Raw genomic sequence first — 26,994 nt, 5'->3', positions numbered from 1 at the left:
AAAATTCACCAATAATTTTATCAAAATTGAGAAAATCATTTCGCAGCATAGTCACAACTAACAACTATGACCTAGAAGAGAAATGCAGCAAGGTGTAAGGAACATGTTTCAAAAAAGTGTGCAACATAATTCTAAACACGTGATCTTTTATTGATCGGATTCCAATAGCACAGAATTGGCCATAATCCTTCTGGTTATTAATATTAATTATATAATAGGAATAATATTTTCCTGAAAAATTTAATACAAAAAGTCCACTGAAATGGACTAGTAGAGGTTGGATGCCTTGACCTGTGTTTCAATGATGAGCCCACCTTTTTGCTCTGCCCATTCTCTTCTTTAGCAAATGTGTGTGATGAGGAGCTGCTGCTCTGCCAGAATGGCGGCACCTGCTACGAGAACCAAAAGTGCTTGTGCCCGCCGGACTTCAAGGGCGTCCTATGCCAGCAGCCGCGTTGCGAGGGAGAGGACTGCGACGACGCCTGCACCTCCCGCCTAGCCGCCACAACCCTGCTGCTCTGCCTCTTGGCCCATCAGCTGGCGACATTGACTGCTTACTGAGCAGACACCAGGGTGGGGCAGGCTTGGGCCACTCCCAGGGGAACAGAGCTGCTACGTACAAGACTCTGCCCACCCCGGCTTCACAGTTTTATTTGGGGACAGGCAGGAGGGTGTAGCTATGGTGTGTGACAGACAGGAAGGGATGTCGGAGGAGAAGGCCAGAGGAATTTCACTGACCTGCATCGCGTCTCCCAAAACACCACTACTGGGGGAATTTCGTACCAAAAACACTATATAAGAAGAGCCTATAAAGAGAGGTACACATTGAATTATTTAAAGACTTTTTCCTTGATGTAGTTCCAAGTTTATCCCCACCTTAATACTGCACTCATGTTTTCTGAACCAAGATGGGTTGCAATTGCTGCTGAAGCCTGGTTATAACTTAAGTCAGGTGTAATCTTTCATCTGAGGCCAGACTTTCATTTTCTTTTCTTTGCTGCAGATTCGTCTCCTGCCATTCATTGTCTGAGCGCTGACTGAAGCGAAAGGAGAAATAAAAAATAAAATTAAATTTTAGCCACTGTTCTCTCTAGGAATAGGAATGTTTTTTTTTCCCCCTCCACAGTTTAAGTGGTTGAACTATCACATGGTATTCAGGAAGTAAAACACAGTATGACTTATCCAAATGAAAACCTATAAGCAAAATCTAATGTTTTGTTTATTATATACTTACATTGTTTGAATATTTTTTGTAGAAATTATTTTTCTTCCAGGTTAACATAATGAAAAATAAAGTTTAAGAAATACTGAAACAGTCTTATTACTGTGCAAAAGTACAAATATGATATTCTTTCCTGAGTCACAGCCAATGAAGGACATTACTGAAAATTTTCTTCATTATCAAAAGTAAACAGTGTACAGTATCTCATAAGGTGTCATACTGTACACTATTTAAATTCCAAACAACAATGAAAACCAGACTTCTTGGTTTAAAATTAAATTTGTATTGTACTGGCAGACAGTACAGCTATAATTGACTAACTGGAAACAGAACCAATACCTCTGCGCTCGAGGAGAGAAATCATCATCATCATGTTATCTGCATGATTTTATGACTTGTTTCTCAAAACAGTGGGGAAGTCAACCACCTTCAGCTGAACAAATTTAAATTGGTTATTAAAACACCAAGCCTTTGAGAATGATCTGTCAGTCATTTACACAAGATGTTTGCAACAACTTCATATTTACATGAAATACAGTATATACAAGATCTCCACACATGAAAAAAGTAAGAAAAATTAGTAATCCACTATTACACAGGTACTTCATGCTTATGAAGCAGTAAATTTTGCCTATTAGCCCTTTTGACACCAAGCAGTCTCTCAATTCCAGATCCAGTCAAGAAGGGAATGTTCCTTCCTGAAGTTGCATGAGAGACACAGGTTTCAGCGGCGATGGGATAAGATGACAAAATGTACAAATCAAAAGTCAAAGTCTCGGCAGCCTAGAGTGAATACACACCTAGACAGGATCCCTGCACTACTATGCAATCAAATAAGGGCAGTAATAGCAGACTGATCACTCAGGCACAGTGTCCCTGGCAAGATCCTTTCACATAACATTTGACTGTTGACCTCTTGCTTTGGTCTATACACTACCAAAATTTTAGATCAAAGTACTGATGTACAAAAAGGAAAAATCTAGTTGCCATTTTTAGTTTTAACCAGCTGCTAAAAAAAACAGCAAACTTTTGTAAATGTGGTAAAAATGAACACCATAAACCCATAAGCCAGCCCTTATGTGGTTACATGGAGGACTTGATTTTATACCACAATGGCAAATGCATCAGTGCTTGCATTTCTTCTAAAATTATAACTGCATCTAAATAGAATTTAGAGACATTAGCTTAAACATCAACAGACTTTAATAGTTTAAATGAGGGGTGGTGAACTCTAAATTTGTAAGCACATAGTTGTGGCCTGAAGTTGAAATAAAAGTCATGTTTACATTTTAAACCACAAGAACAGGTACGCTTCTCCAATAGGGCCAGCAGACCATGTGGATTCTTCCATTCTGTTAATGTTACGCAGATACCCGACTGAGGGGAAAAAAAGAAGCACAGCACAGCAGTCCAACCAACTCTCCACCCTGTGTACGTTCCATTTGTGTCACATGACAGAGGTCAATAGTAGTGTTGGCTAGTTTTTGTGATTCTTTGCTGTGCTGCTTTGGATTGTTGGCCCATGTGCTTGTAATCGCACATCTTAAGTGGGGATGGTGGGGCTGAATGCATGATTGTACGGAACTGCCTGCTGCAATACACGGAAACCACAGCTTTTGACAGATTAAACAAAACAAACCTAGTCTTGCCTTCCCTTCCTAACCCACATGCACCCTCCCTAAGAGAACAGTAAATAGTCTCACATGGGCAAGCAGAAAGGTAGAGGGCTGTACCCCATTTGAAAGGGCTCCTCAAACATTTATTGGATACCCCCTACCCTTTTTCAGAAATGGGAACAGCACATGCAACAGAACTAAAAATCTTCATTTAAAATTCTTGGGAGGACCTCTTGTTTAGGCTAGCTTTTTTGAGACTGAGAAGGCTAGCTTTACACTGAAATGGTTGCCAACCAGGAAGTGCGAAAAAACTGCACCACACAAAACAGGATCAAAATGTACAATACAATCAAAAAAAAAAAAAAAGACACATGAAAATACACTTAAACCAGGTCGTAAAGGGCCGAGTCACAATCAAAAAAAATCCAATAATTAAAGGGAACTTTAGCTACGGAGGCATAAATTTAAGGTCAATAAATGTCATATTTGTTAAATCAGTATTTATGCCTAATATGTATTAAAGCAGTTCTTCAGATATGAAATACTCATTTTAATGTAATACCAAATCTCTTAAATTTTTCATTAACTGCCATCTGTTGGTGTTTGGCTACAAGTTAATGTGGGGCATTTCTTGCAAAGGAAAATGTTTCTAGGCTGTGCGATGTCAAGGTACAGGTCCCACCAAAGGATGCCAAAAACTAAGAAACGGACAGAAATGCTTTTTGGAGAACGGAGGTTTTGCAGTCGTGCAAAAGTATTTCTGTTGCATATATGTACAACTCAAAGAGTCCAAGCAGTCACTGCAACCCACGCACGGAAGATGACTACCTCAAATTCTGGCCAACTGGAAGACAAATCACTGAAGGAGAAAACATTTTTTTTTTTTTTAAATTTAAAAAGTCACTTCTGCCTCTTGGCGGAGGGGGCTGCAGTATATTGGCTATCGGAAGATCGCTTTATCATTTGGGAATAGGGATACTGGGAGGGGTAGGATGAGCCGGATGAGGTCTGCCTGTCTGGTCCACTCTGACGTGGATCCCTGTAACCCCACTCATATGACCTCTGCTGGGGTTGCTGGTGTCTCTCCCTGCTAGATGAATATCCAGAGAAGTGGGATGGTTCTTTCCTGCACTGCACTACAGGTGCTGGGGAAGGGTCCTGGGGGAGTGGAGCAGGATCCTGAGGGGACACAGCATCGTCATGACCCTCTGACCTGGTATGGGGTGGCCAGACAGTTGATGTTTCAGTCCACACAGACAGACGAGGGTCCCGGGGTCGCTCAGCTGCAGTAGGCCTCACAGGGGGCTGAGCAGGGGCCGATGCCTTCTTGACATCACACAGGGGCAGAGGGTCTGACATTCGGTGGCTATGGATGGGAGCAGGCCGATCCTCAGCACGGCCAGCGAAGGTGGTGGCAGCACACATGCTTTCAGCACGTTGGCGGAAAGGGCCACCCTCTGCGCTGCCGACTCTAAAGGGCAAGCTCGGCACCTTTGAGGATAAACCTCTTAGACCTTCCGGCTTGAAGATCTGCATTGCATGTTTCCTGAAGTAATTCTCACTAGTCTTTATGATGGTGCCCCTCTTGCAGGCATCGTCAATCAAAGCACCCCAGTCTTTCTGTTCCTGGAAGCACAGGAGCAGATGCACATTACCGGCATGGTTTACACTGCCTTCATTTACAATTCTGTACTTGTACTAGCACAGACCAAAGCAACAGCGAGTACCTTAAGCGTCCGTAGGTGGCCCAGTATGAACAGGCTGGATTTTGCTCTTGTTATTGTCACATTCAATCTCTGACGATTCCCAAGAAACCTGTAATGGGGGGGGAGAGGAGAGGGGGGGGGGGGAAATCAGTTTATGTGCATAATTTTAGCATGTTGTGCTGTGACAGTTCAAATGGTGTTTTTTTTTTTTCCCCCCCTCCCTCATTTCACTTTATTGAACATTATTAAGTCACAAACATGACAAACGGTCTTTTCAGGGTGCCAACTATTTTTTGTAGGTTTGTCAGGGCATCCAATAACAGTCTCCTACAAAGCTTGCCTGGAACACCATCTGTGAAGTATTTCAGGATTAAGACTATGAAATACAAATGCACAACATAATATGAGCAGAAAAATATATTTAACATAATCCAAAATGGCACCACACTATCCTGCTAAAAAATGTTCAAGCAATACAACTGCACAAGACAAGCTTGCAATAATTAAAAAATGGAAGAGGCAGCAGGAGGTGTGGTTGGAACGTGGCACTTATTCTGAACTGATAAAGCAGGGTAGGTTTTACTACATCAATGGTTAAGTTCAGTGTAAGGATACAAAAGTTTTCTAAGTTCACATCTCTAATCTTATGAAACATTCAATCCGGCAAAAAACATTGCATTCTTCCTTTGCAATTAATGCAGGAGCAGAGCACTGTACTCAAACCCAGTATTACGTTTCAACTCTCTGCACAATTTCTAACGATGCGGATCAAGAGAAATATTCAGTTACTGATGAATAATGAACGAGTGTAATAAAATGTAATTATCAGGAAGGCTTAAAATGAGGAACTATTTATTCATCTTCAGAACTGGAGGTGTACCAGTATTTTAAAATCTTAGCTACTTGGAGGTATACCAATATTTTAATATTGGTGACAAAAAACTAATTTCATCCAGGTCCTTGTCCACACCTAACATCCAATTGTAGCCTGGTCTGATGAAGTCAGATGCAGTGCATTGAAGTATTTATTCTCCCATTTCTAATTTGTTTTGATTTATAGAAAGGTCACATTAAAATGTACGTTTGCAAAGGAGCAGAACATTTCAGGTATCTCTGCTGAGGAACAAAGCTTGTTGCCAGAGACTGAGGCTTTTTTATGCACAATCATTTGTAATGACTAAGACAAGCATGGCACAGGACTACTATCCCTCTGCAATATGAGGCAAAATTTGAGTATAGAGGAAAGTACTAAAGACAACATAAAGCAGTACAAGTACGTTATGTCTAGTAGCTACTGACGTCAACAAAAATTTTTTGTTAACAGTATGGTAACAGTACTGAAAGTATGGTACTAAATAATGAAGTAGCATCCAGAAAATTTCTCCTAATGCCAGGTTTAATTTGTTAAATAATTTTAATAATCCAGTGCCTTCCTTTCCTTACAAGGAATGTGATTCAACTAAAATAAAATCTTTATTCACCGTGTGATTTTAATTCAATTTTCTATTTCCAATTTTTAAACTATAAAGTTTGAGCTGTTCTGTGTGAGCGGAAACCGATGCCAGATGTGAACACTACGAGCACCCAGAGACATAAGAATCAAAACCAACCAGGATTGTTTTCTCTTTAAAATGGATTAAAAAGTTGTTTGTTTCCATCTAGTGGGCAAAACGTGTAAGTGCACGTGAAAGAATAAAAACACTTACCCAATTGAGCCTAACTCACTACTTGCTCTCACACAGGACACAATTACACAGTCCATTTCTCTGCCCTGGAACCCATCCACTGTGTCGACTTCCACCCTAAAAAACACACAAGTAGCAGACCAAACATTTAACTTACAAAACTACTTTTCCTTGTTTGTTCCTAATGCGGAATGAAAATTTGATTTTTAAAAGCTCTGCTATGCCTTCATGCTTCTGTAATCGAACGTTTAAGAATGTTTAACTGCTGAACAGCCTACGCGAGAAAGCGCCATTCCAGGCTATAGTTTGGTGACAGTTTGCCTCCTCCTGTGTCAGCTTGTTCCTATGAGATATCAGAGGAACGTGACTTACGCAAAGCCCAGAGGATGTGTGCGACTGTTTCGTGTAAGAAAGGAGATAAACCGGAGACGGTTGGAGGTGCATTTACGAGAGGATGAGAGATTGAGGGGCACAGTGACACACCTGGAATGTTGAAACAATAACATGTATCCTACCTATGCTTGCGAAGATCCGCCCTAGAGCGCATATAAATATCTGCTTGCCTGGCTGATCTGGTGTGACACTCTCTAGGAAGCTCACCAGTGTGCACGTGAATAAATGAAGTTTTCTGCAATGTGAGTGTCTTACCGCACCGAGTCTTTTTTTCCCCCTACCACACTAAACAAGACCAAGTGCTAATTTTTTTTTTTTTTTTTTTTTTTTAATTTTATAAACACCATTGGGTCACAGAAATGGTACACCAAGACGCTGCAAATACGGCTACATTCATAAAACAACAGTAAAAAGTTATATTTCACTGATATCACATAGCACTAAGTTCCAAAAGGGTATCCGGGTATTGTAAAAATTCTACTGAATTGTCATGCAGATCAAATGTTAATTTTTATACTGGAAAGAACACAGTCATTCAACAAAGAACTGGTCTTACTGAAAGTTCCGGTTTTCCTCTCTGCCCCACTCGGCGCTGATGGAGTCCAGAATCCTGTGCTTCTGTGCATTGTACGGCGTGATGACCCCCACCTTGCCCACCTGCTTCTCTGCAATCAGCTTGAGGAGGAACCTCACCAGCCTCACCTCCTTTTGGTTGTAGAATGAGCTGGAGTAAAAAGGTGTCGCCATGTTACATCCCTGAGTGATAAGTGACATTTCAAATATGTACAGATTACCAAAACACACCTACCATCAATCAGCTTTTATTCCTGTTAAGACTCTTCTTTGACTAATCACCAATAAAAAAAAGCATTGTAGGCCTCACAAAGTGAAACACAAAATCCATCTGTGTTCTCTCATGATCATTTCAACAGACACACCAACTGAATTTCACAGGAAACCATGATTCTAGGAGATGTTAATGAGGTGGAAGGAGGTCTAGTGGAATAGACAAGATGGTAGCGCAGTGTCAAGCTCATCAATGGAACACAGTTTCTTTGCTCAATGCAGTTCCACAACTGTTTGTAGGGCTACAGATGGTTGGGTGGGGATATATACAGTATGTGGAGCACCCCAATGGTCACCTTGCTGGATACTCATCTACAACCAACTTCAAAATAATGTTTAATAGACCATTTGAATGGGTTTTTATTGAGGGGGGTCATTTTATTTTCTGTACTGTTTTGCCAAAAGAAGCTTAACATTTCTAAGTCCTCACATGGGAATTGCTTTTATCTGGAAAACTACAGAATCAACCATCCTGCCACTCGGCCTTTAACATTCAGTCTGAAGAACTCAATTCAGTACATTCTAGTTATGCTGGAACAAGTCTGTAATGAAAAACTGGACGTTACTGAGTTTACAAGAGTTGGCCAACTCTAATATCAGAACATTTCCATTACTTACACAACATTAGTACTATGGTCTTAAGTAGAATCATGTACTGGATATGCTAGTCTTTTCCTCATTATTGAAAACAAGAGTCTTGCTCCATAAGAGGATCTGTGACCCAACAGGTAAGAAAGAAGTTTATAATGGTGACCCCTAAAAAGGAACTTACTCGCCATCCTTGACCTCACGACCATCTGTTACGTCAAAGAGTCTGTAGGGCTGGAAGGGCCAGTTAACGGCGCACCTCTTCTGTGCCGTTTCACTGTAAAACATCACCACAATATACATCTCCTGTAAGTTTCCCTGACATATGCTTAACAAGAACATTTATAAAAACTGACTGGAGCCACTGAGCTTGTACTTTCCAGACACATTAGCTAAAACTTTGCTGCACTATTTTGATCTATTGTCTAGCTTTACTCTGAATTCTAGCCATTGTTATTCAAGTGTGTGCTTCCATACTCATCAGTCATGAGCTCTCTGTTGTAGATATACTTGGAGGGGAACTCGCAGATGTCTGGGTGCATGCGGTACTGGCGGTTAAGGAATATGACGGGGTTGTTCATCTGGGGGTTCCCTTTCCCCATGCCATGGAGGCACTTCCGCAGACGAGCCATCAGAGACTGGTCATATCTCTTCTCCTTTGCTGTCTGGGCACAAAAGTCAAAGGAAGTCATTTTCATGGTTCCAGGATCTTGCTTCACAATAATTTCATAAATTTATGTTTTAAATGGTAAAATTTCTGCAGCACAAAAACATCAGTGCTACTTTTGATCCGCAGCATTTTGTGCCTTTATGAAGACATGGAGAGTAGACCCCTAATTTAGAACAATATACAGACACCCTTCTACATTATGCAAATTTGACTTGCGTAAATCAGTATTTACGTATAAAATTCCCAGCATACACATTATTTACAGATAACGCTCATGCAAAACATCTGAAATACATTAAGCACAAGTCGGCATAGCAGACAAGGCAGGAAGCTACATCTTCCCGCGTTTTCAGCCATGAACGCATATCCTCTCAGTGTACCGTTTTTTTCGCATTTTTTTTTTTTATCCATTTCATTATTCACAATGCCTGGTGGTAAATGTGCACTTGAAGAAAAACGAAAACCATCTCAAGCATAATCGATTTGGAGATGAAATTGAAAATAATATTACTGTATTTAATATGTCTGACATTATTACTAGAGAATTATACCATGTAATTTTTTTTTTATACCTGCACTTGCAGCAAATGCCTAGGCTATGGTAGGCTAGTCTCTGTTGAATGGTGGTGGTGGGGAATCTGACATATATAACTTTTGATTTATGTAAAGGGTTGCATAACGGTCTATTTGCATAAGTCAGGGGGTGTCTGTATTGCTATGGAACTTTTTGGACTTTAAATTGCTTTAAGAAAAAAAAAAAAAAAAACACAAATGTCCAACACACATTAATAACTACACTCGGTGAACTGGCAAGTCACTCTAGATCACCTTGGACAAAGGTGTCAGCTAAATACTACACAGTAGTCATTATATGTTGCTGTGGAGAAAGCGACTGTAAAAAAAGGTTTCTAAATACTATTAAATTTGAGGCCGAGGGAGGGAGAGAAAAAAAAAAAAAAAAAAAACAGCATTTCATATGCAATTCTTTTTTTTTTTTTTTTTTTTTTTAATCCATCTCTACAAACGGTTTGTAGACATAAGAGTGGATCACTTTTTTCCCCACCAGTGGAGTGTGAAAGGGCAATATCATGGTTTCTTTGTTGTCTGATAACAAGCTCTTTCGGTTATCACCTGGATGCCGGAAAAAAGTTTACACACCTGTCAAAAAGTCCAAAATATCCGTCAACCCACAAAACACAATCACAGTATTAAACACAATAATAAAATGAACCGCACCAGCACAGAAAGAATGACATACAGTACTGACAAGAGGAATGTTAACATATAAAGACAAGATATATCATTCTTTAATATCACTAATAGGTAAACTATGGATCCTAATCTCTTTGCATACCTCAACAGTGAGTGCTGTATCTTTATCCCTGAAAAACTACATTTAAGATTAAGTCCCATTCAAAATCATACAGAAAAGAGCACAGGAAGCCACTTTACTATGAAAGTGCATTTACCTGTGACACAACAGTAGGCGGCAGCTGTTCTGGATCTCCCACCAGAATCAGGGCAGGACAGCGGTACAGAAGAGGGATGAGTGTCTCAGTTTCTGTAGCCTGTCCCGCCTTCAGGTAGAAACATCACACACTTATTACTACTTCTGCACTGCTTACTCACTACTTACCTAAATTTTACCATTTACAGGCTCTGCTTCAGCCAGCAGCAAGATATTCTCAAAGTACCATTATTTTCAGTTAAGCATTCCAGAGTCCCCAAAAGTGACACTATCTTATGCTAAAATATCACCAGATTCCATTAAAACAAACATATACACCTGACTAACACTTATCAGCAGTTTCCCCTTCATCAGTAACTTATGGCTACAGCAATATCCTAATTTACATTATTCAGTTTACCAAATACATTTAGTGACATACAGCTTAGATAATTATATCTAGAATATTAAGAAACTATACTGCAGATCTGTTAATCTCACTGGAGTTCTGCATCTTAAAAAAAGTCTACCTCATCTACGATGACGCAGCTGAAGGGTTTGTGGCCGAGGCGCCGGAAGGCAGACTCTAGGAGCACGCTCCCGCTGGTGCTCAGGGTGCAACAGATGATGTGGGCATCCTGTAGCACCTTTGCCTGTGTCTCCTGCCTTCTGCTGCGGGTCTGAGGAAGAGCCCCATCATTTATTACAGTATAAGCAACCTAATGGGGAATACTGATGCTAAAGTAAAAATGCAGACACATTGATATTTGATGAGCTTCTATTACTGAAAGGAAACACCATCTTAATATTTTCACGCAAATTAATTTCACTTAAAGAGATGTTGCACAACTTCCTGCCCCACTTTACCACAGAAACTGAAGACAAATGTGACTTGTTAAACCACAATAAATGCCACATCACAGGTCCTGCTTGCATTAGTACACTCGGCGAGCCAACTTTCATACCTCTCTCAGCCGTCGACCGAGTTGCTCTCGTTCTTTTAGCAGTTTGTATTTCTCATCTGTCAGCTTCTGAAACTATCCAAAAATCACATGAAGGAGTAAGTATCAGTAGAAACAGAAATGAAAAAACCATGGCCAAAAAAAAAAAAAAAATGCGCATGATAAACCTAGACCACCAAGGTCACAGAATGGTATGTATGAAGCATTTATAAATAAAACAAGATATCAGAATGGCACACCAAATTAAAACAAGGAATTCATCTGTAGTGCAGTCATCATCTCCCTCTAATTCATTAGAGGATGCTTTTATTCAAAGCAACATACAGCCTTTGACATACTTATTCAATACAATACTTTATGGCAGCAATTTAAGCCAAGTACATTGCTCAAGGATATTAGAGTCGAACTGTGAACTGGCAATCTTCACGTAACAAGTCTACATCTTTTATCACTATACTAGCTACATCTACCTACAGTGAGTATCTACATCTTCTGATCATAGACCTAGGGTTTAACTGCTCTTTAATGTTAATTTAACTTAAATTTTAGCTTAATATTCCCCAAAATTAAGTCTTAGAATTCTGATGTAGTACCATCTCAGTGCCCTTTTCCACCATTGCAACCTTCTGTGAGAGAACCTCAATGCATTGATCAAGCTGCTCTTTGCGCTGGATATCTACATCATGCCCATGTTGTGCTTTTCCTGTAGCGACAAAGGACATTAGCATATTACAATGAGAAAGACCTTGACCTTTTTTTAAAGCAGAACTTAACCTGAGGAAAAAACCTTGACTGCCACATAGTGGTTAGATTTACAAACAAATCAAGTTATGAACAGACTTCCTGTTTTAATTGTGTTCATAGGCAGAGGATAGATTTTATTTTTTTTAAAATTTAAAATAAAAATAAAAAAAAATTTAAAAAAAAAAAAAAAAAGGACTCACGAGTTCTGGATCTTGTCTGGTTGTCAAGGCTGAAAGGCTTTAAATGTTTTGAAATTGTCTTCTCCAGCCCAAGCCGTACTAAATTAATGTCCCCACAGTTACCTACAAGGAAGTTGTTAATTTTACGCGACATTAAGTTGATGCCAAACATTTATTGAGTACTTCATTTATCCAGTATTTTATACCCTGTGGGTTCTGACGGTCTCGGCAGCTGTCCTTGAACACCAGAATGATCTTCTTCATTAGGCTGTCTATGGCAGCATTAGATGGCGTACACAACAAGACCCGGAGCTTAGGTGCTCTGGTATGGCAGCTGCTTGTAGAACGAAGGTTTTCCACACCCTGTCAACACACATTTTATTGATCAGCAGTGCTTCAACTACTGGATCCATAACATTCTCTACAAGGAAAAACAAACTCTTTATTCTTAATCCTTCCAGTTAATTTCATCTGAATAAGCACCGAATACTGAAATGTGCATAATACTCACAGGGTTAACTTCAGTTGAAGAAATAAACTATTTAAAACATTTATTTGGTAATTTTTTGGGCATCAAAAGGAGAAAATTGATTTCACAACATCCTATACACGTGGAAGAACTACCTCTGAGAAGAGTCTTTGTAGCAGACCTACAATGGTTCTGCTCTTGCCTGTTCCTGGGGGACCATGGATAAGGCAGATCTTCGGAGTCCGGTCATGCCCCCTCACAACAGACAGCCCACAACTGATGGCCTTTATTTGCTCGGGGTTGTAGTCCTGCAAGGATGAAAAGATGAGCACAAAAACAAATAACCATGCATTACCAAGAGATGTGTCTCTCCACAAGTAAATATTCTGAAATACTAAGAACTATTTTTGATAGCAGCAGTTTTTTCATCAAAAAGATGTCCAATGAAAATATACCATTTGCCCACATAAAACAAACTTGTAATAATCCCACTACATTAAAAGAATTTAGTCCCCACAACCTGTAACCAACACAAAACTTTTATGAACAGGAGAATGAAAGTACAATTTTTCAGAATGTTTTATTTAGAAAGTATTTTATAACAGGGGGCACAGAGGCACAGCAGGCTTGGCCTGTGCATGCTCTGTGGTGGGTCTGGGGTCCAAGTCCTGCTTGGGGTTCCTTGCAACGGACTGGCAAGTGATTTCAGTCAATGTGTGTGTGTATTTTATAACAAATTAGGTTAACACATGTCTACAGGGTGATCTTGGATATCTACAGACAAAAGAAGGGACAGACGAACAATAGATATATATACACACACACACACAAACATTTATTTAGCAGATGCTTTTCTACAAAGCGGCTTCCAATGAACTCTATGTAGCGTTATCAGCCCACACACCTTATTCACCATGGTGACTTACACTGCTAGATACACTACTTACACTGGGTCACTCATCCATACATCAGTGGAACACACTCTCTATTACTCACACTATGGGAGAACCTGAACAGCATGTCTTTGGACTGTGGGAGGAAACCGGAGCACCCAGAGGAAACCCACGCAGAGAGGGGGAGAACATGCAAACTCCACACAGACTGAGTGGAGATCGAACCTATGTCCTCTCGTACCACCCAGTCGCTGTAATACACCAGCGCTACTCGTAGTGCCATCATACCGCCCCGCACACACGCAGGCCAAAACCGCATGTCCCGAGCGGGGTCGTGGCGAACCGGAGCCTAACCCAGCAACACAGGGTGCAAGGCTGGGAGGGGAGGGGACACACCCAGGACAGGACACCAGTCTGTTGCAAGGTACCCCAAGCAGGACTCAAACCCCAGACCCAACAACAGGAATACACCCAAAGCAATTCTACATTCATCACTGTAGTTAATACTAAGAGGGGAATACTTTTCCAAAGTTTCAGTGAATTGGGGGGGATCTCTTGAAACACAAATGCAAGCATCGAGACTTGAGTAAGTTAAATGTATGGAACACCTGTGGAGTGGAACTAGACTGTCACATATGAGGCGATGCATTGTGTTGACAAATATAAATGGAATTCCCAATCCTCTGCTAACTTAAATTTTATTGTATTGCTCAGCACTAAGTACAATGCTTTGGAAATGCTTCTTAATTAAAACCCCAAAGGTACATGTACTATTTAAAAATTCAGCTGGTCAACTTCAGATGCAATGTTACATTTAAAAATCTGCAATGACGAAACTCTTACAGGTAAACTGAGGTTCAAAATCCTGTCCGGTCCCGGTCGGAAAAAGGTGACATGGGGCACAAGGAGTGCTCTGACCATGGGATTGTTCTTCAAGAAGCACAGGGCCTTGAACTCCCGGATGGCGCTCACCAAGGAACCTACCAGTTCACACTTTACAGACTGGTTGTTGACAGATGACACATTGCCATAAGTCTGGATGGTGATGTTCAGAATGTTTTTGACTGGAAACAAAAAACAAAAATGAATTTACTTAAGATATGGCAGATTACAGTATGGTGGTCAAGGTTACAAGGATTTAATGTAAATGCTGACTATTCAAACAATAGGCGTGGTCTCTGCTGCTGTAGCCTTGAGAAAGATACTTAAAACCTCATTGTTCAAACTGTAAAACTTTTAAAACACTAAGTTCATTTGGGATATCAGGAACAAAGTTTATGATGGCAAACAGTAATAGAACAATTGTTTTTGAGATGAAACAACCATGTCCTTGAAACAACTTAAGTGCAACTAAGTAACTGTACAAGCAAAACAGTTGAATTGTAAATAAAAGAATGTATAAAAGAATATGAAAAGAAGAATATGGGCAGTAAATTTTACCCACCCCCACTTATCAGGTTAGATCGGGAAACACAGCCAAAATGAGCTTGGGGTTCTTGCAGGTGGGGCATATCGTAAGGGCATGCACTCTTGTTTTGAGGAAGCCACAATATGACCAGGTCATCTTCCTTGGGGTACTGCTGATATTTTGCATCCTGGTCCTGAAGGCAGGCTGATAGATATATAAAATAATTGTTGGTAACAACAAAACAGTATACATTCTAACAAACACGGATGTCAAATAACTAATAAGGCAGCTTACAAATGTCAGACAATATACACACAAATGCTTTAATAATTGTTTAGAAACAGAAGCACTGGGGGAGATCAATCAGGATCTACTCTGCATACATTTACTTCATATACAAGAGGAGATACAAAGCATTTCATTCAACTGCTTTGCCATCACACACATACACGCACAGCCTTGCAAAGACCCTTGTCCAGTTCTCATTTTTCTGAATCATGAATTGTAGACTGAAGTTTCATTCTCTGTGATTGTGTTTTGAAGTACTAAGTAGTTTAAGGTAAAATTGATTTACATCTGACAATATTTATAAAAATGGCAAATATACCATTCCCCTTAGTGTTCAGCCCCTGTGATGTGAAAGTTCTGAGTTGGAAAAACAATTGCCTAATGAGGACATGAATGCATTTCAATTGCTGTCACATTTTCTGGAAAAAAAATTCCCATCACAGGATGAGGGTGGGAATCTGATGGAAAGGTGTGAAAATGAAAACTGAAGAGCACTGAACCAAGGTTATACAAAAGTTTCAAAACTGCTAAATTAAGATTAAAAAAAAACCCAAGTTTGCATGTCCCAGGAAGTAATTTTCAAGAAGTTACATTATACCACCTAGACGCTGCCTAGAAAAGACTGTTGCCAACTAAGTCTGGAAACAGGGACAAGCCATTTGAAGGAAACCACAGAGGCCAATACTCACTTTGAGAAAGTTACAGTGTAGTAGCTGATGGGGACAGATTATTTATTGACCAGGATAGGTGGCAGAAGGGAAGAAAAACTACTGAGAATAATGTACTCACCTGTAAAACTGGCACTGCAAAGTCGATTGCTGTATTCAATCCCAATGACCTGTAAATGCTGCTGAATTCTTCCTGTATCTGAATTTTTCATCCATTCATTAACAAGCTTTAATAAAATGAGGGGGGGGGGGGGGGGGGGGGGGGGTCAACACACTGGGCCACTGTGAAATGACCAACTGAAGATATTCAAATTAAATCTGTCCTACATTACATGGTATGCTAGGTTCAATAACCTCAGCCTTATTTCAGTGAGTGACACTACTTCTAAGATAACCAACTCAAGAGGACAATTAGCTCAGGAACATTACTGATTATTACTTCAAAGCTTGACATTTTTGTGTGAACACTTAATTCATCAAGGTAGCACTGTAAGCTTGTACAAGGTGACAGGGGAGAGAAGCTGGAGATGTGGAAAAGATCACGCCTGTATACTGTGCAGAATTAAATTGTTCCTGTAAGCTGTGCCTTATTACTATGCAGAGGTCACTGAGGCTGAGTTCAGGACTGTTTACCACTTAACTGTTCCCTTTTCTATATAGCCATATCATAAAACTATATTATATCACAAGATGACACAGGTCAGGTTTTTCCAGAACCAAGTCCTCAGGAAAAGGAGAACTGGATGACAATGTTTCAGTTCTTACATACTACAAAAATGTGGGACAGTGAAAGGGGTGTTCTGAGAACCCTGCCTTGTCACTGTCACGCTGTAGCTGCAACACACTAAACAGCTGTTTAGTTCTGCTTTTGTTAGTTGTTACTACTGGCATTCTTTTTTTTTTTTTTATTATTATTATCAGGAATTCCAAGGAGGGGTAGGCAGCCACTGGAACTTTATTTAGGTTTATTCTTCTTCTTTGCCTTTTGGTTTAGAGTTTGTCTTCCCTTCCTGTGTGGCCAGTTAGCTTACTTACAGCTTTACTAAGCATTACAGTTCTTGGTCATTTAATCTACAACTAGTCTGATCTGTTACTACTCTGTGTCTTGATTCTTTGTTCAGCGCTTTGTCATTGTGTGACAAGAGCACAGACTTTTTAAAATTTAAAAAAAAAAAAAAAAAAAAAAATTTCAAATCTCTTCCACAACTGAAGAGAACCCTCCAAGTTCTCATCTCCTTTCACTTTCCACAAGCTGACAATGTTACTTAAACAGGCAACAAAATATTTGCATGAAAAATGCCAAGTTTAACATTCACATGATAACCAAGCTATGCGACAGACCACTAAAAATAAATTTCTTTAAAGTATAATCATCAGTGGGCTTTGTTTAAAATCAGTGCAAGATTAAAGCAGCTTTTACTACTTCCCAACTTGCTAAGTTACTTTTATAATACCAATGCACAATTTCCCCCCCCCCAAGTATGAGTAAAATTCTAATACAAAAACCAGTACGACTCTGGCTTTCAAAGACCAATGTTGACACGCTTACTAAATACATAATGTACACTTCAGCTAACTAACATACATCTGACCATGGATTTCTCCCTTTTCATTAAAAAATTTAACAAGCTGTTTAAATACATATGACCACATACCTCTTCAAAAGTGTTGATCAGTAACAAAGGGTAGAAGGTCCCAAAGTACTCATCATAAGATCTGTAGTTGTTGGCAACTTCTTTAAGCTGGAAATGGCACAAATCTGATGGAATTCCAAACTGGGAATAACTAAAAAACATCTCATAGTTCCATTTCAGTATTGCCTTAATGAGATATGCCTGATCAAACTTGGGGCCAGTGTCATTATGTGGCATAGCTTTGACAACTGGAGCCTCGGGTCTTGCATATGTCTTGTATGTAGGGACTTGCAGAGAAGAGCCAACAGGACCACTCTGGAACGAGTGGGGGCGGAGTGAAACCGGGGTCGTCAAAGGCACAAGCTGTCGAAACAGGCTGGAGTCAGACTGAGGTGTGCTTGTGTTTTTTACAGGCAATGAAGGGCGAATCTTGCTCTTGGCCCCAACAGGCAGTGGTTTAGAAGCAGTCTTCTTCATTTCTTGGACTAAAGTTTCACTTCTAGAACTTGAAGCATATATCTTCGTGGTGGGGGGCTTGGATTTTTTCAATGGTGAAGGCGAGATACCAGGCTTCAAGAAGATGTGGTCATCACCTGGATGAGATGTAGATACTCTTTCCTCTGACTTGTTCTCTGGACAGATTTGACTTTCAAGGTCAATGTCCATGTCTACTGGGTCTCTCTGTGTTAGGAAAATATCATCCTCTTCCTCCATTTGTGAACATATCTCCATATCCACAGGATCATTTTGTGTGAGATCTGAAGTATCACCATCTTCTTGAGCAATGCTCATATCATCGCATTTATTATTAACAGTACTTGTAATAGCATCAATCAATGAATTAGTCAGCAAAGATTTTGATGACTGTACTTGATCAGCATGAAGGTTTTCATCTTCTATGATAGTTGATGAGCTTGGTCTGGATTCAGTGGAATTTATTTCTGAGAAAGATGGCTTATCTTGTAAGCTTTGACCCGCAGTTCTTGCTCCTCCGTCAGTCATAGGATCATGCCTTAATGGAAGCGAGGGTAAAAAAACATCCTCGCCGTCAGCCACGTTTGGCTTCGGAATATGGATCTTCGTATTTGAAATCTTTGGCAATTTTGTTTCCATAGGTCCCCGTTCTGCAGTTAGCTTATTTTCAGCTTCGCTATGCAGTGAATGAAGTTTTCCTCTACTTTGCCTGAAATATTGTAAATCTTGAGAAGCTAGTAACTTTCTATGACCTCTGATGTTCAGTTTCTGAGGAGTGATCAACTTTGACTTTTTTCCTCTCTGAGTCCACTGCTTCTGCTCCACATGCACCCCTTGCCCATGCTTTCTCAGCTTTTTAATACATGCCGTGGATCTCTGAGAAAACTCAAAGGCTTTACGTTTTCTCTTTATCAAACCCAGCTTCTCTGCAGGGGAGACAGGCTCCACGGGCTTTCGCTCTTTCTTAGGAGGAACGATAGCAGGGGTTCTGGAAGAGAGAGTTTGCCTAGAACCAATAGTACTCAAAGATTTCTCTGTTTCCCTTTCTGTTTTGTCAAGTATCCCCAATCCCTTCTTAAATGTATTTCCTTCACCATTTTTTATAAAGGAAGCTTTAGCTGTAGAAGTGGTTCCTTTACCATAATTTCTCTTTGGCACTACAGCATCAGTCTGCTTTTTCTGCTGTTCTTCAATTCGCAAAAGGACATTTTCTAAATTCTCATCAGAAATAGGATCTGTATCATACCCCAATGTACTACATGGTTTTGTACCACGACTCATCTTTGGTTTACTACTTCCTGGACTGGTTTCTTTAGTTGCAGAAGCCAGTTCACCAGAACCGATCTGAGAATCAGTCCATTCCGAAAACATATCATCCTGAGTTTCAAATTCAAATAACTGGGAGTCATACTCACTTATATCATCAGTGTAACTTGAATTCTTTCCAGTATCAGCTTGATTAGGAGAATCACACTTTAAAGTAACAATTTCCTTTCTAAACAAGCATTCAGTTTCTTTTTTCCAGGAAACTGAAGTGTCATCATTCTCTATAGACTCTGTATCAGAAATGACAATCACATCTGAAATTGGTTCCACTATCCTCAAATCTGAGTTCACTTGAGAACTGGCTGCTTTCGGCTTTGTTTTTCTAAGCGGTTTTGATGAATCCAAACTGGAGCCAACAGGACAGTTTTCACTTATGTTAATGTCACAAATATCTGTATGTTTCAACTTTTGTTTTCTTTTTAGCTGGCCTTTTAAAATGGAGAGAGGAACATTGTCACTATTTTCACTGTCATCAGATTTAATAGAACTAGGCAAATTTTTGACCTGCTTTTCACTCCTCTTAACATCTGATGACAGGGGTATTGAGGTGTCCACGACTTCATACTCAGCAAAATTCTCACAATGTTCTATGGAAGATCTGTCAAGGATTGACTGTTGTTCAGATGACACATTAGTAATGTTACAGTCAGACTGCTGCTTTGCAATACCCTGGAGTTTGGATTGAAGTGAAGGTCCCAGTTTAGATTTGATCAGTTGTAGCTTTCCTGGGTCAGAAAACTTTCCAGAGAGCAGAAAAGGTGGTTTTACTTCTGCCTTTGTCTCTATATGGTTGTGCTCAGGACTTAATGGTTCTTTTTTCATCATTTTCATGTTTACATTATAATTGTTGTTCTGTTCTGTCAGATTGCAGTGAACATTATCCCAAGTTGATTCCTTTTTTAAAAGCTGTTTACAGTCTTCATTGGAGCCAAAACTATCATTACTGCTATTAGGGGGCAACATTTCTGTACTTACACTGTCAGTGTTTGAAGCTGTAGCGGAATGGTTGTCTTTCATCAACTTCACAAGCTGTTTTAAACAGTTCTGTAGTTCCTTCGCCTCGAAGGTCTCAAGTTTCCAATGCTTCTGCGGAGCTTCACGAATCTGCTTGTTAAGCAAGTTCAGATAGTGCATAGCTTTCCCGTGTGAAGACAGTTTGCCACCCTCTCTTAGAAGAGACCGTATTATCTGCATGCATGCCTGGGGGACTGCAGTGTTCACTCTGGAATTCCAGGATGAAGAAGTGGTAGAGGATACACAATGTGACCCACTGTCAAAGCCACGACTGAAGGCTGCACTAGGCAACAAGGCACATTTAACTATTACTTCCACCCACTTAGGTACACTGTAATATAGTACATTCATACGTTGCTTACTTAAGTGCAACTCGATAATGAATACAAGGATGAAGGTGAAGAATTCTGTTACTTTGTCACAGGTCTGTATTCTTCCACTGATCAGATCTTTTATTTCTTCACACAGGTAGTGGATGATCTCTCCAATGTAAACAATACTATGATTGTTGAGGTCCATCACAGACTGGACAAAAGGGATGAACCACAAGAAGGTGCTGTTGTGAACTCGCATGTCCTTGCCCATGTCTAACTGTAGCACACTGACCAAGGATTGCATCTCCTCATAAATGACACTGCTGCCTTGGGTGCTCATTGACCTTCTAACACTGGCCTAAAAAGGGGAGAATTGGGGGGGGGGGGGGGGGGGGGGGGGGGAAGAGAGAGAGAGAGAGAGAGAGAGAGAGAGAGAGAGAGAGAGAGAGAGAGAGAGAGAGAGAGAGAAGTGCATCAAAAACTACATAAAAGTAACAAGTAAATTTTGCTAAACACTGATGAGTTTCCTTAAGTGTTAACCATGAAAAATAGTACAGATCTCTGAACAGGAGGCATATTACAGGATGAATTCAGAGTTGTCAAGGGAAAATTAAAATCACTAAGATGTGCCAAATATCAACAAACTTTACCTGTTTTTCCTTAGTATTACAGTCATAGATTATTTGACTGCATGTCACAAAGTCATCATCAGGCTCCATTTCAACTTTGACTTTAAACCTTAAGAGAACAGATTAACTTAAAAATTAGACATTATAGGACATCTAAATATATGCTAGCAATTTTGAGACAGAAAATAGAACAATCAGAATAAGAGATAAGAATGTGTTTACATTGTGTTCCGACGTATGTTTTCAATCTCAGCAGTGTAACTGGGGCTCCCCGTTATTGTCTGGAAAGGGCAGGTAGGTTCAATCAGCTGACCCCAAATTTTGGAGCCCAAACGATCCAGTATCACCATGAAACACTGCAGAGATGGCCAGAAAGGATCTGAGCTTTCATCTGAAAATAACCACAAAAAGCATACAAGTTTTCACTGGCCATGATATCATTTCACTTACATTTGTTCCTAATATCGATGAATTATAGAATTGATGAAATGAATAAAGTTGCATAATTATTTAAAAAGAATACCTGCAGTGAACCCTCACATTTATTCATTCCTAATACACCACCATACGGTGAAAATATTGTCTTGAGACCATTAATGCGTTTACTGTCAATTCATTCCCAAGACCAAAAATTTAATTATATAAGCCATTTGTAACGTAAACACCTTTTGTAACCGTTAAAAAAAATTACAGAAACAAGCAGACAGTGGCACAGCAGACAGTGCTGCTGTCTCATATCGTCTGAACAATGAGAAAACGTGATTTGGACTCTGCGGTAAATCTGTGTAGTTTGCATGGATTTCCTCCAATAATCCAAAAACATGAGTTTGGTGCTGCTGCAGTGGCAGTGAATTTCCCCACTGAGATTAATAATATATAATTGTTATTTATGTAGAAAAATCAGAAATAAAATACTATACATATTTTCCTTAGACTGGAAGACCTGCTGGCTGATACTGATGGTTGTGGAGTGAATGAGGGGGGGGAAAAAAATGGAAAACATGAATTTCATCTTACAATATTAATTATTTACCCATTTAAACAGCTGGACAATTTTTACAGAAGCAATTTAGGGCAAGCACCTTGTTCAAGGGTACTACAGCTGGAGGTGGGATTTGAACCTGCAACCTCTGAATACAAAGGCAGTAGCTCTACCACTACACTACCAGCTGTCCCACATTCTTACTGCTGATTGGCAGTGATTCCTCCTAAGTTTCCACTCATTTCTGCAGGCTCCAAAGAACTCCATCATATTCATATCACATTGTGAAATTTTACTGTATTGTGGAACTGATTTTGTAAGAGGCATCATAAAGTAAGTGACCCTGGTGAATAAGGTGTGTTGGCTGATAACACTACATAGCGTTCATTGGAGGTTGCTTTAGAGAAAGTGTCTGCTAAATAAATAAATGTAAAGTGAAAAATGTATCGCAATGCCTTCGTAATGTGAGGGATCTTATGGAAAATTAATGGCTGTGTGTACAGTGCACATTTTGGAACTGCTGTTATATCTTCATTTCCCATAATTCAACATGAAAACACAGTAACATGTTAAATTTAACTTACCTTCAGTTGTGTTCTCCATTGTTTTAACAATACACTGGATAATTTCAGTCTGCTTGTCTGGGCCCAGTAACAATGAGTCCATTGCCTGAGCATCCAGCTGGGTTAGAAGCATGCATATTCCTAAGGTTCAGAAGGGCAGCACTTTAGAACTCTCAAATTTGATATTCTCAGAATTTGTCCAACAGGAAGGTTCATCAATATATTTTCTAAGTTACATTAAGATGCCAAAAGGCTTCTGCTTTAAAATCCAGGTCTCTGAATTCTGAGTAATAGAAGTAGTCAGAAAATTATCCTACCTAGCCAGTAATCTTTGGGGTTTTTTGCATCATAAAGATGATGCGGAAGTAAAGCATTCTTGCTATTCTCCGGAATGTAACTGTACACATCGGAATTGTGGAAGAGGTCAAGATCAAGGACACGAAACATGCTGCAGAAGACATCCTTAAGGTCATAAAAGTCATCTCTGTCCACTTTCCCCAGAGATTTGGCAGTGCGAATTGCCCACCGCCTTACCTGAACAGACAGTAAAGAATTATAAGCTGCATAAGAAAGGGAGGTAAAATGCAAAATGATAACTGCTCCATTGAGGAAAAGAACCACAATTGATGAAACTATTTGTATTAAAAACTTTCCCAGTTACATACCTCTTCATTGGGGTGTACCAGCAGGAGGTATATCCCCTGCAATTTTTCAAAGACTTGTAATGAGTTTGATTTCTCCATCTTACAGAGTGCATCCACACACATGTCACCTGTAACAAGTGAAAGTTTGTCTATTTAAGATTTCCAGTGTTGTAGTCAGCTGTTCTAAGAAAACAGACTAAACTTTCATAAATTAAGGCACAAAGGCAGATTACTTACATAGTTTTGGATGTGCCATTAAGTAGGGGTACCTTAAAACTTCGGTCAAGGGGACCCGCAAAAAGTTTTCAAATTCAGCTCCTGTGATCTTTGGGACATGTATCTCCTGTTCATCTTCCACAATGAGTAAGTCATCCTCCAACTCCTCCTCAGACACCTGGGAGAAGCGAGCCAAGAGACGAGATATCTCCAACTCCCACAGCCGCTGTGAAGGACAGAAAGCAAAAAAAAGTTTGTGACCTAAGAAGTCTCACACAACGCTTGCTCTTTTGCAGGGCCACATAGGCTTTGGACCAATCTCAGAAGCACAGAGTGTGTATCCATACTGAGTACTCCCTAGATAAAACACCTGTCTACTGTAAAGACATCACGGTCACTCACACACTAAATTAGAGTCACCAGTCCACCTGAAATCGATGTCTTTGGCCTGTGGCATGAACCAAGAGAAAACCCACCAAAAACTGGGAGAAAACAGCAAACGGACTGAACAGGGATAAAATGCCAAATCGCATAGCCTGGGGCTACAAGATGTGCCACCCGATCTCTAAAACTAGTTGTTTCAGCAACTACTGCAACAAAAACCTGCAACGCTTAAAATTCTTGGTAAACTATACATTTTTCCCTTTACAAAGCAGCCCTCTAAAACTAGAAATGTAATAGTAGCACACAAATAACCCACAAGTTCTTCATGCATACATTACCTTGTGCAGCGATGGAAGCTCATCTCTCGCTCTGTGGTATTCCACCACACAGTCCAGGCAGAAGCAGAGGTCCTCATTGAGAGCTCGCTCCTCATCAGCTAAAAGCTGTCCACTGCAATATTTCTGAAGCAACTCTGTAGCACTCAGGACCAAAGGGGTACACCAACGGCACGTGCTCATCTGCAATACAGTAACAAAACAGGTTCATGAAGGAATAGCTTATTTTACCAAAACAACTGACCCAATCTTTAAGAATCTAAAAACAAGACAAAGCATTTGTGAAGTAAAATTCAACAGTCATTTTAAAGAAATAAAAAAAAAATGCTGATCTCCGTTTTCCCAGTTTAAAATCAAAGGTTAGTATTTTACTACCTTCAAGGCCTTTTTAAAGGCAGGTCCTAGCTACAGTGTACAATTGGAATACATTGTGAAACTTCCAAATGCAACACAGAATTACAGGACTATAATGAACACTGCCCCAGGAAGTATGGTGGCAACCAGATTGTGAATAAACTGCCTAAATGACATTTCTATCTGTAGAAGAAAAGGCATGAACTCTGACAACCAAGAAAGTGAAAGATTTCATTACTATAAGTGAGGCTCAGCCAAAGTGCTACAGACTACCACCAGCAAAAACAGTCGCTAGGTGCTCTGAGGTACCCTCCTCCCAAAGGAGGACAGACATTTGTGCCCAGAAAGGCCGCATGGTTGGGGCTCATGAGCCAATCAGGTTTAAGAAAATTATTTATTAAAAAAAAAAAATTGTGACAACTAAAAATACGGTCTCATAACTTCCTAGCACTTATTAAATAGTGAGAAAAAAATATGCAGGAACTAGAAGACAAGGTAACAATCCAAAGACACAGAGAAGTCATTTACAACGTGTTAGGAAGTTAATCCCAGGTGCATCCTGGCACAGGTGCACATAAAGATAAGCAAGATACAAGACTAATTGGACAGTACAAGTAAGGACTCATCTAAGGAAAATGTTTTGTTAAGCTGTCCAGGGTTTCATCCTAGGTTAACTTTGCAGAGCCTTCCACATATTCCACTGTAGATATGTAGTACAGTTATACCTTGGGAATATACAGAAATCGGATTTACAGGGAGTTTCAGTCAATTCCCTTATTTTGACTTTTCCTGCACATTTACGATGACCGAATTTGGATTTTGCATGCTTCCTAACAGCCAAGAAGAGCAAGCCCTGAGTCACCATGTAGTTTTCTTTGCAGTTACAGGTTGGCTCAGGCTGTGTTCAATTGTCAACTTCTATCACCCCTTGTTTGCCAGTTTCACCCATTATAGTCATGTAAGCAGTAATCATGGACACTGTTTGAACAATCCAAACAGTGTCAGCTATGAATTCATCTTCTGTCCTGCTTGTCCTAAAAGGGTCGCGGTGGCAGCAGGGAGAGCAGAAAGGCCCAGCCACCCGTCCCCTGCAACTTCCTCCAGCTCAGCCTGGGGGATCCTCAGCCATTCCCAGGCCAACTGTGATATATAACCCCTCCAGCAGGTCCGGGGCCGACCTCAGGGCCTCGTCCCAGTTGACCATGCCTGGTATACCTCCGAAGGGAGGCGCCCAGGGGGCATACTTATCAGATGCCTGAACCACCTCAACTGGCTCCTCTCAATGTGAAGGAGCAGCGGCTCTACTCTGAGTTCCTCCCAGATGTCCGAACTCCTCACCCTGCGGAGAAAACTCATTTCGGCCACTTGTATCCACGATCTTATTCTTTCGGTCATCACCCAGAGTTGATGACCATAGGTGAGGGTAGGGACGTAGATCGACCGGTAAATGGAGAGCTTCGCCTTATGGCTCAGCTCCCCCTTCACCACTACAGTCTGATACAGCGACCACATTACGGCTGCCGCTGCTCCCAGTCTATGGCCGATCTCACGCTCCCTTCTTCCCTCACTTGTGAACAAGACCCCAAGATACTTGAACTCCTTCACCTGGGGCAAAAACTCTCCCCTTACCTGAAGGGGGCATACCATCCTTTTCCATGAGAGAACCATGGACTCAGACTTTGAGGTGCTGATCCTCATCCCCACCGCTTCACACTCGGCCGCAAACCGTTCCAGTGCGTGCTGGAGGCAGCCATGTGACGGTGCCAAAAGGACATCATCATCCGCAAAAGGCAGAGACGTCACCTTCCGACTCCCACACAGAATGCCCTCCTGACCTCGACTGCGCCTTGATATCCTGTCCATGAAAACCACAAACAGGAGTGGAGACAAGGCACAACCTTGGCGGAGTCCAACACTCACACTGAACAGGCCTGACTTAATGCTGAGTATGTGGACACAGCTTTTGCGCCGTATGTAAAAGGACCGAATGGCCCGCAGTAGTGGCCCCGGTACCCCATACTCCCTAAGCACCTCCCACAGAATTTCCCGGGGAACACGGTCATAGGCCTTCTCAAAGTCCACAAAACACATGTAGATTGGATTAGCAAATTCCCATGCCCCTTCAATGATCTGTGAGAGGGTAAAAAGCTGGTCCACTGTTCCACGGCCAGGGCGGAATCCGCATCGTTCCTCTTCAATCGGAGGTTCAACCATCGGCCAGAGCCTCCTCTCCAGCACCCCGGCATAGACTTTCCCAGGGAGGCTGACAAGTGTGATATCCCGATAGTTGGCACACACTCTCCGGTCCCCTTTCTTAAAGATAGGGACCACCACCCCAGTT

The 26,994-nt window shown here is 40.6% G+C and overlaps 2 protein-coding genes across 6 annotated transcripts in view; one reads left to right on the top strand and one right to left on the bottom strand.

Annotated features, from left to right (window-relative positions):
• Positions 1 to 3,172, top strand: part of ntng2b (netrin g2b) — a 58,586-nt gene extending 55,414 nt beyond the window's left edge. For all 4 annotated transcript variants that reach the window (XM_029253030.1, XM_018752542.2, XM_018752550.2 and 1 more), the window contains one exon: positions 344 to 3,172. In XM_029253030.1, coding sequence (XP_029108863.1) covers positions 344 to 561 — 218 coding nt within the window. In that variant the 3' untranslated portion in view covers positions 562 to 3,172. The remainder of the gene's footprint in view (positions 1 to 343) is intronic.
• A 27-nt stretch (positions 3,173 to 3,199) lies between these two features.
• The window catches only part of setx (senataxin), a 31,838-nt gene continuing 8,043 nt past the window's right edge, over positions 3,200 to 26,994 (bottom strand). For both annotated transcript variants that reach the window (XM_018752563.2, XM_018752571.2), the window contains exons 2-25: positions 24,303 to 24,482; positions 23,602 to 23,806; positions 23,386 to 23,492; positions 23,038 to 23,254; positions 22,742 to 22,861; positions 21,398 to 21,566; positions 21,197 to 21,284; positions 17,440 to 20,904; positions 15,906 to 16,011; positions 14,865 to 15,032; positions 14,264 to 14,484; positions 12,683 to 12,835; positions 12,265 to 12,421; positions 12,080 to 12,181; positions 11,729 to 11,838; positions 11,139 to 11,210; positions 10,704 to 10,853; positions 10,196 to 10,303; positions 8,534 to 8,721; positions 8,241 to 8,333; positions 7,179 to 7,346; positions 6,251 to 6,346; positions 4,566 to 4,653; positions 3,200 to 4,464 (exon numbers count right to left, since the gene is read on the bottom strand). In XM_018752563.2, the coding sequence (XP_018608079.2) occupies positions 3,739 to 4,464; positions 4,566 to 4,653; positions 6,251 to 6,346; positions 7,179 to 7,346; positions 8,241 to 8,333; positions 8,534 to 8,721; positions 10,196 to 10,303; positions 10,704 to 10,853; positions 11,139 to 11,210; positions 11,729 to 11,838; positions 12,080 to 12,181; positions 12,265 to 12,421; positions 12,683 to 12,835; positions 14,264 to 14,484; positions 14,865 to 15,032; positions 15,906 to 16,011; positions 17,440 to 20,904; positions 21,197 to 21,284; positions 21,398 to 21,566; positions 22,742 to 22,861; positions 23,038 to 23,254; positions 23,386 to 23,492; positions 23,602 to 23,806; positions 24,303 to 24,482 (7,257 nt within the window). In that variant the 3' untranslated portion in view covers positions 3,200 to 3,738. The remainder of the gene's footprint in view (positions 4,465 to 4,565; positions 4,654 to 6,250; positions 6,347 to 7,178; positions 7,347 to 8,240; positions 8,334 to 8,533; positions 8,722 to 10,195; positions 10,304 to 10,703; positions 10,854 to 11,138; positions 11,211 to 11,728; positions 11,839 to 12,079; positions 12,182 to 12,264; positions 12,422 to 12,682; positions 12,836 to 14,263; positions 14,485 to 14,864; positions 15,033 to 15,905; positions 16,012 to 17,439; positions 20,905 to 21,196; positions 21,285 to 21,397; positions 21,567 to 22,741; positions 22,862 to 23,037; positions 23,255 to 23,385; positions 23,493 to 23,601; positions 23,807 to 24,302; positions 24,483 to 26,994) is intronic.

The sequence above is a fragment of the Scleropages formosus genome, chromosome 6, assembly GCF_900964775.1.
Source record: "Scleropages formosus chromosome 6, fSclFor1.1, whole genome shotgun sequence".
In the NCBI taxonomy this organism is placed as follows: Eukaryota; Metazoa; Chordata; class Actinopteri; order Osteoglossiformes; family Osteoglossidae; genus Scleropages; species Scleropages formosus.
The sequence above is the reverse complement of the archived record's forward strand: the minus strand, read 5'-3'. Positions and strand labels throughout refer to the sequence as shown.